This window comes from Nuphar pumila, chromosome 5 (genome assembly GCF_984573655.1).
Source record: "Nuphar pumila chromosome 5, dmNupPumi1.hap1.1, whole genome shotgun sequence".
Lineage (NCBI taxonomy): Eukaryota > Viridiplantae > Streptophyta > Magnoliopsida > Nymphaeales > Nymphaeaceae > Nuphar > Nuphar pumila.
The window spans coordinates 111,939,954-111,954,355 of NC_143253.1; the positions used below are offsets into that span (position 1 = coordinate 111,939,954).

At 39.8% G+C, this 14,402-nt stretch overlaps 1 protein-coding gene across 1 annotated transcript; it reads left to right on the top strand.

The window, feature by feature from the left end:
• Positions 1-4,332: 4,332 nt before the first annotated feature.
• LOC149838140 (protein trichome birefringence-like 12) lies at positions 4,333-13,968 on the top strand. The gene is made up of 4 exons (XM_090007602.1): positions 4,333-5,187; positions 10,122-10,262; positions 13,146-13,395; positions 13,469-13,968. The coding sequence occupies exons 1-4, from the start codon at positions 4,583-4,585 to the stop codon at positions 13,748-13,750; spliced, it is 1,278 nt and encodes a 425-aa protein (XP_089863728.1). The 5' UTR covers positions 4,333-4,582; the 3' UTR covers positions 13,751-13,968.
• The last annotated feature ends 434 nt before the right edge of the window (positions 13,969-14,402 follow it).

Here is a 14,402-nt window from a genome sequence, read left to right on the forward strand (position 1 = left end):
AAGAGCAAAGAGGCAAATGAAAAAGTGGGCAGACGAGAAGCGTCGACCACTTGAGTTTCAAGTTGGGGAAAGAGTATGGCTGAAACTCACTCCCCAGATTTAGAAAAAGATCCTAAGGAAGACGACACACAAATGACTCATTCCTCGGTATGACAGACCTTTTAAGGTAACCAAATGGATTGGATGCTCGGCTTACAGGCTGAAACTTCCAGAAAGGATTAAGGTACATCCAGTGTTCAACGTTAGTTTTCTCAAGGAGTACTATGAAGACTTGGAGGAACCCTCGCGGAAGGTGCCACAGCGTGCTCCTCCAAATATACGAACACAGTTTCAGAAGCAAGCTGAGTTCATCATAAACCAAAGGGTGGAGGGTCAAAGCAAGAAGAACCGGAGGACCTACTTCTTAGTCAAATGGAAAGGACTGCCGATAGAGGAAGCAACGTGGGAGAAGGACACTACTTTATGGCAATTTGAGGATTTGATCCAAGCCTACTTGAAGAAGATGAACCCGACGAGAACGTCAGATTCATCAGGTGGGGAAGGCTTGTCAAACCCTCAATAAACTGGGCGCGACATGCATGGCATGCGCAGCGCACGGTGTGCATGGCGTGCGTGGCGTGCATAATGCAGACTACAAGGCGGCATGCAAAATGAGGTGCGGCATTCGAACGGTTGATGGTGTGCGGCGAGGAGGCGCCTGCGCTCGCCAAGGGGTGTGACCCAAGTGACAGTTGGTGGCAATGGGTGAGAAGGCACCTGTGTTCGTTAAGGGGTGCGACCCAAATGACGCGATGATTGGAAGCATGTCTCTTGTAAGTTATAAAGATGTAATGTCTAGGTATTGCAAGACACGCAAGCCAGACCAGTGAGACTGTATTTTATGTGTGAATAATACAAGTGTTGGAATTCTTTGCATTCGGCTTGTGTCAAAGAAAGTCTTCCGTTGCTAAGAGGCTGAACGAGGTCGTGGCGATCTCGTGCCGGCGCAAGGCAAATTTCAAAGGTGAAGTTTGAGCTTGTGACAATTGGTATCAGAGCCAGGTTAGCCTATCATGTCGAATAAGACTGCGAAAAGGATAGGAACCTTGGAGGAGCGACTGGAAGCATGCGACACTCGGTTAACGCTTTTGGAGACCCGAGTTACTGAACTTGATGTCTGCATGAGATCTTGAGAGGAAAGATTCGAGAAGTCTCACGGGGAGACTTCATTTCTTACCATGATTCAGAATGATGTCAAGTCTATGGGGGACGAAGCATGCCTTTTAAAATTGGCGCTACTTAGTAATTCGGTAGGCACTGAGATGAGAAAGATCAAAGTGTCAGAACCTAAGGCATTTACGGGTGTACGTAATGCCAAAGAGTTGGAGAATTTCTTGTGGGACATGGACCATTACTTCAAGAGCATCAAGACCCCAGATGTTGAGAAGGTTGCTATCACCAGTATGTACTTGACTGAGGATGCAAAACTTTGGTGTCACACTCGGTCTGGGGAAACTGGTCGTCCAACCATATCCTCGTGGGAGGACCTTGTTTGGGAAATGAAGGAGCAGTTCCTGCCTAGCAATACGGCATGGGTGACAAAGAATGCTTTGAGGAACTTGAAGCAGGTTGGTTCTATTCGAGAATATGTCAAGCAATTCTCTTTGCTCATGCTTGATGTCAAGAATATGTCTGAGGACAAACTCTTCAACTTCATGTCTGGGCTACAGGGTTGGGCTCAGACTGAGTTGAGGAGACAGGGAGTGAAAGATCTCCAGGCGGCAGTAGCGGCGGCTGATGCGCTCATCGACTACAAAGTGGCATCATCTGGTTCGAATGACCAAGATGCCAAGGGCAAGTCCAAGGAAAATGGCAAAGGTAAGGGCAAGTTTGAAAGGAAGCCCAAAGAAGATGGGGGTCTTAAAAAGAAGGATAAGGGCGGGAAGAAGGCTTTTGGCTGCTACATTTGTGAAGAACCTCATTTTGCTGGGGACTGCCCAAAGAAAGAAAAACTAAATGCTTTGGTGGGTGAGGAAGGACCCACAAAGCAAGTCCATGTGAATCCTCTTCAACTTCTCAATACATTGAGAAAAGAGATTGTGTGGAATGAGTTAATCTATGTGGAGACAAAGATTAATGGAAACCAGTAAAGGCTATGGTCGATACTGGGGTGAACCATAACTTCATTTCTGCAGAAGAGGTGAAGGAGTTCGACTTGCCATTGTCCAAGGACGGAAGTAGAGTGAAGACAGTTAACACCAAAGCATTGCAGATCGGTGGCATTGCTCATGTCCAACTGAAAGTTGGGGAATGGGTTGGCAGTTGCAGTCTGATGGCAATGCAACTGGACGACTTCCAGGTTATATTGGGGATGAAATTCTTGGCAAGGAATGCGGTCATTGTTATGCCGCATCTAAAGAGCATCCTCATCATAGGGACGGGGGTGTCGTGTTTCGTTCGGGGCTTGGAAGAAAATTAAGTTGTGGGCTTGGTGTCGGCTCTACAACTCAGGGATGGAATCCGAAAAGGGCTTCCTACCTATGTTGCAACCTTGATAGAAGATGGTGGATTGAATAATGCAGAACAATCAGGAGAAGTGAACGATATTCTGCAGGACTATGCGAATGTGATGCCGGATGAGTTGCCAAAGAAGCTCTCAAAGAAGCGAGATATTGATCACTCGATTAATCTGGTTCTAGGGGCACTTCCACCATCTCAGATGCCTTATAAGATGCCTCCTCCACATTTGGTTGAGTTGTGGCGGCAACTTGATCAGTTGCTAGATTCTGGAATTCTAAGGCCAAGCAAGGCACCGTATGGGGCGCCTGTGCTGTTTCAGAAAAAGCAAGATGGATCCCTTCGAATGTGTGTGGATTACCGTGCTCTCAATAAGGTAACCTTCAAAAACAAGTATCGAGTGCCTAACGTTGAAGATTTGTTTGATCGCTTGGGGAAGGCACGATACTTTTCAAAGATGGATTTGCAGTCAGGATATTATCAAGCCAGGATAGCCGAGGGTGATGAACCAAAGACTACCTGTGTGACTCGGTATGGGTCTTTTGAGTTCCTTGTAATGCTCTTTGGGCTAACAAATGCTCCTGCAACTTTCTGCACTCTAATGAACAATGTGTTTCGGGAGTACCTTGATGTGTTCGTAGTAGTGTATCTTTATGATATTGTGGTTTATAGTCAGTCTCTTGAGTAATATAAGATGCACTTGAAAATGGTTTTGACCAAACTACGGGAGAATGAACTTTATCTCAAGCAGGAGAAATGTGAGTTTGCAAGGAAGGAAATTCACTTCCTTGAGAAGATTATCGGAGAAGGCACAGTAAAGATGGATCCACAGAAGATTCAGGCCATTACGGACTAGCCCGAACCAAAGAAGGTCTTAAAACTGCGGTCGTTCTTTGGCCTTACGAACTACTATCGTAAGTTCGTGAAGAGTTACTCTAAAAAGACGGTGGCGCTTACTGAGTTACTCAGAAAAGACAAGACCTGAGATTGGTCTGCTGAATGCCAGGAGGCATTCACTAAGTTGAAGAGGGTGGTAACGTAAGAACCCATCTTTCGTTTGCCGGATTTTGGGAAGGTGTTTGAAGTCCATACCGATGCATCAGACTTTGCAATAGGAGGGATGTTGGTCCAGGAGGGATACCCATTTACCTTTGAAAGTCGGAAACTCAATGATACAGAAAGGAGGTACTTTGTTCATGAGAAGGAGATGACGACGGTGTTACATTGCCTACGAACATGATTGGGATAGAGGTTAAAATCAAAACCCGTGCGAAGATGATGGTGGGGATGGACTTACACTTTTCTTTGCGCCACCCCGTCTCAGTTTTGATCCCTGCCTTGCCCCACCACACTCTGTCCCCAATCCTTCTTTAGGGATGGTAATGAACGGAAGGAAAACAGGGTTTCAACCCCCTTCGCTCCATTTGGACCGGGGATGGAGGACATGAAAGAGGGATGGATGCGAGGATGGAGGTTAAAATCAAAACCCGTGCGGAGATGGAAAGAGGCATGGACGGCAGCGTTTTGAGATGGGAGGGGGTGAAGACCTTGTCTCCCGCCTCCGCTGGATCCACTGCCATCCCTTGGTATGGTTTATGGTTTGTGCGCCAAGGATCACGCCCTGGATCATGATTTTAAATGTGAAAACGTGATTTGTTGAGTTATGAAATTTTAATACATTGGGTGCCATTGATTTTTGAACCCCTTTAAAAATATAATTACTTATCATAATCACATAATTCAAAACAAGTTTCCTACTTAACAAACAAACCATGTAATTCACGTCCCTACCGTTTCATCTGAAAAAATTGAATAATCTTTGAGGAACACCTTACCTTCATTGCTAGCCATTATTTATCCCTATATAAAATAAGCTCCTGTTTCAGTGTGACAACAATTTCGAAGTTCAAACATATATACACGTAGCGGGTTTAAAGAATGGAGCGAGAGTGAAAAAGAGGGAGGGATCGATTGGTGCTTTGTTTGGTTTATCCCTGTAAGATCGAGCAGTTGAGTTCTCGTTCATCATGGAGATCCAAGCCCCTTGTCATTGATCACGAATCAGAGGGTTCTCTCAATTGAATCCATGACGTCTCTCACGCGCCCATCCGCGGCTCCTTCATGGAGTTGTCTCACCCTCGCTGTCGTCTTCCTCGCCTCCTCATTCCTCTTCATTTGCAGCTCCCTCCTCTCCAGATTCTCGACCCCTTTCTCCGACACCCATCTTCAAATTCTCACGAAAACCTCCAATTCACGACCACCCAATGCCATTGCGGCCTTGAAAAATACGGACCTCCTTCTCTGCGATTACCAAAGAGGGCGATGGGTCGAGGATCCAAACAGGGAGCCCATGTATGGAGGAGACTGCCCTTTCCACCGGAACGCTTGGAACTGCCTCAATAATGGGAGGGAAGACATGGGGAGGATCAATTCTTGGAGGTGGGCACCTCGGGACTGCGATCTGCCTCGCATCGACCCTGAGGCTTTTCTAAATCTCATGAGGAACATGAGAATTGGGTTCATTGGGGACTCGCTGAACGAGAATTTCTTGGTGTCGTTCCTTTGCGTGCTCCGTGCGGCCGACATGGGAGCGAGGAAGTGGAAGAGGAAGGGAGCTTGGAGGGGCGGTTATTTCCCCAAGTTCAATGTGACTGTGGCGTACCATCGAGCTGTTTTACTTTCTAGATATGAGTAAGTAAACTTCGTCTACTTTTATTTAGATTTGCTTTGGTTGTGATCTCGTTTTTGTCTTCAAAACCATTGGATTTGTGTGCTAAAGCATGGATATGGCTTCTGTTTATTAGCCTTCTACTCTTCATTTAGAGGTGTGACTCGATAAAATGTTAACCATTTTTTAAATTCGGTAGCATTTGTTTCCAACTATGTTTTGCTTGCTTCAAAGTTTTTTGTAGAGTTTCTGTTTGAAAAACAATATTCTTTTTGGGCTGTTTAATTTTTTATATCAATAGGAAAGTAGGCAACTTTTCGTATCATAAACTGGCATTCAAAAGATATACTAATGCTTGTGGGACATGGTTGTTGCAGCATTTGATCGTTATTTCAGTTTGGTCATTAACTGTTCCATCATCAGCTATTATTATGCCATCATATTCGCCAACTATGTGCAGATCATGGTATGACCAATATCCACAATATTGAAAGAATTACAGAATTTCAAAAATTGGATATGGATCAGCATACTGCAACAAGGTAACCTACGGTAGGATGAACTGAGAAGAAAGGATACGATTTGTGAAAAATTTTCTTGTGGCATTGGATCTATATAACCCATATATAACAAATTGCAAATTCAATAAAAATGAAAGAGGCTGGAAATTTTTTTAGCTAATAATAAATATCAAGTTATACAAAAAGCTGAGTGAAGAAATCAATAGGAAGCAATAAGCAATAGCAAAAAGAATCAAATAAGACAAGATTGATAGTGCAGAAGTCATGTATATCTGCGGCTAAAGAATCAAATAAGACAAGATTGATAGTGCAGAAGTCATGTATATCTGCGGCTTTTCTCTTCATTATAAACATTAAGAAAGAAAGTAACCATGTCACAGCGATTTAATTACTTAGGAACTCATAACACCAAAGGGACTATAATTTAACATGGCTTGAGCAAAGGAAATAGGAAGAAAAATGAAGACACCAAATTGATGAATGGGTCACTTATGAAGCATTTCATGTTAAAAACCATGTTTTTTGTAATTCTGTCACAATAAATGAAGAACTCACCTAGAAGTATAGATTTTAAATTGATTGAGGTTATGAATAAAGAGATTTCTGTTTCTCATAATTGTGGTTGATGGGAAATAGTAGGTAGACCTATTATAAGAATATACGATGGGTATATAAATTAAGGTAAAAAGCAAATGAAGATATAGTGATTCAGATCCATTTAGTGGCAAAAGATGCATCGGAGAGCATGGACTCCGGTGTGACAATGTCTCTTTGTGGCAAAACATTTAGGTTAAAATTGCATATCTTGTGTTGAAATCGCATACGAGGAAAAATGCTTATTATGTGTTGCAAATGTCCCAAATTTATTTTAAATCGCATATATTTGTTATTGTTTGCAATATTTTTTTGCAAAGTTTTGAATGATCGCATATCGTTTGTTGAGGGTGTGACTAATGTTCACATGTTATTTGTAGTGAATTTCTCAAAAATCGTAACTCTTGATTATTATTCGCAATAATTATTTGCGGAGTTTCCAAAAATTGCAACTCATGATTGTTATTCACAACAAATATTTGCAGAGTTTTCTAAAATTGCAAATCCATCATTTTCTTTTATAATTCACCTGTTATAATTTAGCAAGCATTTTACAATTCATCAGACATTTCCTGTTATAATTCAACAGGCATTTACAATTCAACATACATTTTACAATTCAACAAACATTTTTCTTTTATAGCCAAGCTGAGGTTAGGCAGACTCCTACCCAGAGTTACCAGTCGAGGAAGCGGGAGCGGGAAGCGGGAAGCGAGGCACTTTCAAAAATTTAGGAAGCGGGAAAGCGTGGGACCACTTAGAAGAAAATTCCGAACCGTCTCGGAAGCGACCTAGGAAGTGAATCGGAAGCGAGGGGGAAGCGAAAAAAGTAAAAAAAATGGGGAAGCGAGGGGGAAACGTGGGGGAAGTGCGCTTCCCATAAACGGGAAGCGTGTTTCCCATAAAAGGAAGTGCGCTTCCCAAAAAAGGGAGACGCTTCCCCTTTTGCCTAGGCGCTTCCGGTAACTCTGCTCCTACCAGATATCTCTTAAGCCCCATATGGTAGAGGGATTCGAACCTGGGCCTTCAACTTGGCACAGGAACCCGCTTACCACATGAGATACCACCTCGGTGGTAATTCAACAGATATTTCCTATTATAGTTCAACAAACATTCAAATTTAAAACTATATACAATTCACCTATAATATTCAAAACTACATACATTCATTATCAACATACATTTAAACTGTTATAGGTATTCAAAGATAAACTGTAAAATAAAAATTCAATTATAATTGCATTATAGACATTTATAAAGCATTGTTTACTTAATTATAATGATTTATAATTAAAAACACGATTAACTTTTATAGATGCTTCAAGCATGCTCATAGCTCCTCGATGACCCTAGCATAGTTATCGATAAGCTCAACTTGATTCTGTATAATGGGCTCTTTTGCACAAGCATATCCTTCGGCACACAAATTTTGTCTTGTGTAATAGCTCACTCTGCATCTGCTCCACTTGCAGTCCTTATGTGCTTTTGATTTATCAGCCTATGTTCTTCCTCCTCAATGGCCCTCTTTCTGGAGGGACTACCTGCAAAATGATGAGATTGAGTAGATATATCCTCATCATTACCGACAAGTACCATGGAGGACATGCTGATGTCTTTGTCGCTGTCTCGCCAATCTTCAAGTTTGGAGAAGAATATGATGGAGCAATCCTTTGTCTTATCCTTTATTATCAGCAGAACAATTTTGCTAACTACGTTAGAACGACCAGTTGGTTGTTGAATATAGCCAAATTGCCAGACCACTCGGTTGGCCATTTAACGCTTAACTTAATTCATGTTATGCAACCAAATATTCGTCCTCGTGATGGCCTTTGCTTTTACAACCACATCTTGATCATCCTCTGCATCTTTGTAGGGGCACCACTTTACCTACATAACAAAGTTTCATTCATAGTTAGTCTTATATTGCATTACTTATAAACAAGTATAAAATATTATCGCGCATACTTACATTTGCTCTCGTCATTGTTTGTAATAATTTTAAGTAATGGGCATTGTCCATGTGATGACTATATGTTCTTCGATCAATCCCCTCTTCGTTGTTTGACCGACTCTACATTACAACACGCAGAAATTCAAAGAGAATGTGACCTTTCAGTGGCCTTCCAATAGATATGTGCTCTCATATTCAAACCTGCAGGGATTCATACAAAGATTAACACATATCAATAGACAATATATTACATAAAAAATGTTAAATAATATTTTAGTTTAAATCAACTATTTAGGTACAAATAAAGGAATAACTACATCCAACAACACCAACATGTCGGTGATATTTATTCTTTTAGTCCTTGCGTTACTCAGACCTGCATAAAGGTGTGCATGTGTGGCTGCTCCCAAGACTATGCTACATATCTTTCCATTGGCAATCATCGATGAATAGAGTACTCATCCTTTGGCGGGCTTTCCGCACACCACTAAAGGCCTTTAGCACCGGTTGTTGACTACCACCAAGGCCTTTTCGTCTTTCGCAGTGTGATCTTTTGCAGTGTGATGGATGGCCAACACACATTTTTTAAGGGCTTGCTCAATTGGCCCTCATATATCCTCAAACACACATTTGAATCATGGTTTGAGCAGTTTTTTGGAGATAAGATCTTGTGGTTTTAATAGGAGACAAATTAGTTTTCTCTGATCCGTGACCCACCCAAATATGAATGAATGTATGATAGTTGTCATGCTCAACCCAAATTCTTGTTGCAATGTTAGAAACAATGGAATCAAGAAGTGATATGGGAAAGAGGGCTTTTTAGGCCCATGTGAAGTGGGAACTGATAAATGATCAGAAAATATTGGTGATGCAAATTAATTAGGAAGGTTTTTGGAATTCAAAGATAAAAGGAATCCAAATTGCTGTACCATATAATAATGTTAATGTCGTAAACTCAAACACATAAATTATCATTAAAATATAATATTTGAGGAAAGTTACTCATTAATATTATAGTAATAACTAGGTCTCAACTAATAGATAAACTTTAGCATAACAAATATCTGAATTATGTGATTTTCTTGTAATGGGAAGCGAAATCTTGAACACTTTTACCTTGACTTATTATTCAAATGAATTACCTAATATGCCTTTGATTTTAATAAAAATGCAGTTTTTATGTATAAAAGCTAAAAATAACTTTCATTATCATTTTAATTCAATTAAAATTAAATAAGTTGCAATGTCCTCCTTTTTAATGTATTTAAATGCAATTCTTGTGTCCAAAATCTCATGCATTTGGAAGTGTGCTTCCCATATATTAGAAACAAGCTTTGGAAGTACATAATTTCCAACTTCTGAAGCAGTTTCCAGGGAAGCAAGCTGTCATGGATGTGTAAAAACTTCCAGTAACCAACTTAGACCTGAATGGTCATATTATGCTTACATGGATGCATAGAAGCTTCTGATAACTTAGACTTGAATGGTTCTATTATGCTTGTTCTTTTTCTTTCGCTTGTGTCCGGTATGATTCTGTTGTATTGAGGTTGAATATAAAATTTGTAGCTATGCTTATCTTTACAATATATTGCATGTGTAGCACGTGTGTGCTGTTGATCATGTGAAGTAGACTGTCGCTATCATCCCCATGCATGCATGTTATTGCCCTAGACACTAAACTACACATAATAATGTATTGGTGCCATGCTAATACATATTCAGAGCAAAACCATTGTTGTAGCTAGTTGTGTTATATCACTTGAACATTCGCAGTGTTGCCTACTGTGTGTGACATTTCTGTTGTCCGTACTTTGATTTTTCTTTCCCTTTCTTGAATTGACATATGCATATATTAACACACCCTCACGTGCTTATTACTGGTCATATCAAGGTGGCAGCCTTCAAAATCTTTGAACCCTTCTGTACAAAATGGATCAACAGGGTTCTATAAAGTGGATGTGGATATTCCTGCTGATGATTGGATAAATGTTACAGAATTCTATGATGTCCTAGTATTTAATACTGGGCACTGGTAATTGCTTTAGCCTTTTCCCTTTGACATTTGCGTGTCTCTCTCTCTCTCTCTCTCTTTATATATATATATATATATATATATATATTGGTGTTCACATGCATGGCTTGCAATGGACATTAATAAGTGATCATTGTTAATGACCACTAACAAATCTCAAAATGCATGGTCGGGTTCTCCATTTTGTGTCACACATCATGGATATTTTTGGTAAATATACAACACATGCAATTTCCTAGCAAAAAATTGCAACTTAATGATGTAATTATGCTTTGTATGCAATTAGGAAAAAGCCTTTTACAGTGCTACACAAATAAAACAATGCCATGTTCTTTTGAAGTTTTTTATGGGTCAACCATAATAAACTGTTCAAGCTAAAAAACACTCATACACATGCAAGTGCATGTGTGTGTGTGTCATCAATAAAAATATGAACATTTGGACTTCATGGATCACCATGCTTTGTTTTCTCATCAACCTACATTTTATTGGTTCTTAGATACTTGTCTTATTAATCAAGAAAGACGGGATGACAGTAATAGCATATGTTGTTTAACATGTAGGCACATAGGATCTTATTATGACCTTTCATACCCTTTTTGTTATGGTTACAAGATTTGACGTATATGGCTAGATTTTAATGCATGAATATCACATGGTTTTTTTATACAATGTGTTGTGCTACGTGCATATGCATGCTTGAGATAATTGTGTTTGTAGGAGGTTTTTTTTTTTTGAAGTATCAGGTTGGCCAATTATGAAAAGGTTTGAGTTGGGATGACTGTATGTTTCACCACATAAGGGCATTTTCCTATTAAACACTGAAGTGGTTGACATAGTGGCAGACTACTGTCCCAAACTAATTATTGTCCCTCTCTCCTCTCTCTTTTTCAATCTTCTCTCATCTAATCTCTCAATTATTGTCCCTCTCTCCTCTCTCTTTTTCAATCTTCTCTCATATAATCTCTCTTTCTCCACTTTACCGCTGTCATATTCTTCTTTTCTATTCTCTTTCCAACCATTTTTACAAATTGTTATTGCAGTTCAGTTTGAGAAAACGACTAAGACAGACATATTCTTCTTAATGTGATATATCCATTACTCCAACAATGCATACGTAAATTTCTCCAATAGGTTTGGAATTTTGTCTTTATAGAAGTCAAGAGTCTACACAGTATCTGAAGGCCTAGGGGGTTGATAGACAATGGGTTTAGCGGCTTCCCTGATAGTTTGAATGGTGATGACACATTGATAATCACGTGAATAGAAGTGAACTACTAGTCTGAATTTACCCAAATCTTCTAGTTCAGAGTAGTGACTAGTGAGTGACCTTTCCCTTTTCTTTTGGCATTCATCTAGGTTGATTAATTGGCTAATTAGCAGAAATGGATGCAGTATACATATCAAATTTCATTAAAGTGCACTGAGGAAATCATATTTTCCTTACAGTGTGATGTGGAGGTTTTCCCCTTGAATCTGACGAGTGACTTCCATTAGATTGATTTCAAGGTAAAGAAATTATTTGAACCACACTATAGAGTACAACCGAATTCTTGGGGGGGCTCCAAATGGCTTGTGGTTAAGTCTTAACTATGAGCTTCCTATGATATTAAATTGAGAGAAGAACCAAACCCTATGCAAGAAGTCTTAGCCCCTTTAGTTTTGGTGGCAAGTAAGTTGCATAAGCCTCGAATATTGAAAATTCTCTGATAATTAATATGAAAATTGGTCGCTTTTCATATGCAATGGGCTTGCGATGCTATGATGCCTAAGCTACATGCGTTTTCATTGCATCACATTAGTCTGCTGACTTAGTGACATAAAATGGTGAATCAGCGTATCTGTCTTGGAATGAGATCTGGGCAATAAGGACTGTTGCCGTTCACAATATCATGCTAATGGCTCTCCTGGTCAGGTTAATTTCATGAGACGATTCAAGATAAAGATTTTCAACTTTAAACCACCAATTGTAAAAGCCTTAATGTATCCTACCATGATAATGCTGGGAGGCCAACATCTGTTGCCCCTTAATCTGCAGAAAACTCTCCACTATCAAGGATATATTATATTCTGCATTTGTTACATGAGATCTGATGATGCTGGGAGGAGTAATTATTTCATCTAAATCCTGTTTTATTTTAAGCTGCAGAATCCCTGTCAAAATTACCATTTTCCCCATGTAGTTTTTCAGTCCTTTTTTACCTCAACTCTTTCTTATGCTTCTTTCCAGGCCTACTTGGGTAAGAAAGCTCCAGGTTGAAGGGTCTTGTAACTATATCACTTGGTTCATAAGCACAGGGTGATATATCTGTTACTGTCATGTGGAATGCTTGTTGTAGAATAAGAGGTTAATAAATTTGTCATTGTTGCTGTTACTTTGTTCTTGACCACAGGCCTATATATCCATTACTATCATATCTGGAATGCATGTTCCTTACCGCCGGAATAAGAGGTGGTGGTGGTTGTTGTTGTTGCTATGTGGAGTCATTTGCTTATGCTATGAAGCTTCTTACTCTGTATGTTTGATTTGGTAATGCCATTACAAACTATCCATTTTTCTATTGCTTATAAAATTCTTAAACATAAGAAAAGTTCTGAAAGGTTCAATTTTCTGAGAAATTTTGCTCCATCTTATCTATTTTGTTGCATATTTTCTTTGAGATTACTTTGTGAACTAAAGGAATTTAAGGCTTTCATGGAAGATATTTTAGATCTTGCTGGATTTTCTCTTCTATTTAAGCACATACTAGCTTCATAGTTGTTTCATCTCATTCGCATTCTTTTCTTCATATAATTTCTTGTGAATATGCGTGATTATGACTGGGAAATATATCAAGTGATAAACAAAGTGATGCCTTTTTAACTCTTGATTTTGTAATGCAGGTGGGGAAAGGATAAATTTCCAGAGGAGAAACCACTTGTGTTCTATAGAAAAGGTAGACAAATACTTCCACACCTTGACATAAGAGATGGGCTCCAAGAAGTTCTCAAAAATATGGTGCCTTACATTGAAAGAGAATTCCCTAAAAAGGTCCTCAAGTTTTGGCGCACACAGTCCCCAAGGCATTTCTATGGTGGCGAGTGGAATGAAAATGGCAGTTGCTTATTCAAGGATCCTCTAAATGATGCCCAGGTATGTGGTCTTTTGTTGAATACCAAAGATCAGTGTTTTAGTTGATATTCTAAATAATATCGTGTATTGACAGATTGAAGTTTGGTTTGATCCAAAGAATAATGGGGTGAACAAAGAAGCAAGGGAAGTGAATTCTATTATCAAGCAGAGTTTGCTAGGTTCAGATATCCATTTGCTTGATCTTACTCATTTGAGCGAGTTCAGAGCGGATGCTCATCCAGCAATTTGGTTAGGAAGAAAAGATGCAGTAGCCATATGGGGCCAGGATTGCATGCACTGGTGCTTGCCTGGAGTGCCAGACACATGGGTAGACATTCTTGCAGCACTGATCAATGATAATTTTGAGAAGGGATGATACCTCTGCTTTTCATTGCGGGATTGATCTCAAGATGGAGCTGTACCTCAGATATGTGAACACTCTTTTAACTTGAACTAGATCACATATTTTATTTTATATTGTGTTATTTTTTTGTTCACTACCTAGTCATTGAAGGTTTGCTTATTAGTTGGAAAGCTCAAACCAAGATGGCTAGCAAGATCACAGTTGTATATCTTACAACCCCACTAAGTCCTTTATCTTTTGGGTTTGGATTGTAGAATAGTACGAACACGGTGGTTGTGACAAAAAGCTGGAGTAAGAAGGCTTGACATTGGGTCAGGTGCTGGATGAGTAGTGTACTTGAACCGAGATTGTCTAGCTTTGGGCTGCCACAACAGCCTGATAAGTCTCAGACCTAAACTGGCCTGGGTAGTAAACCGGCCAGGTTGGTAGGAATGTAAACTCATCTCGATGGAACCCAACCTGGCCCAACCCATTTATTACTTGGGTTTAAAGGGCCCAACTGAACCCACCCAGAACACAGAGTCGGGGTGAGCCGCCTCTACTTAATGCTGAACTTATAGGTAGCTTTCTTGCTCTGGTGCAATTTGTGAAAAGCATTGAGGCATAGCAAGGTGCAACAACTGCTCATGAGGCAAAGCTTCACAAAAAACATTAAAAATTTGAA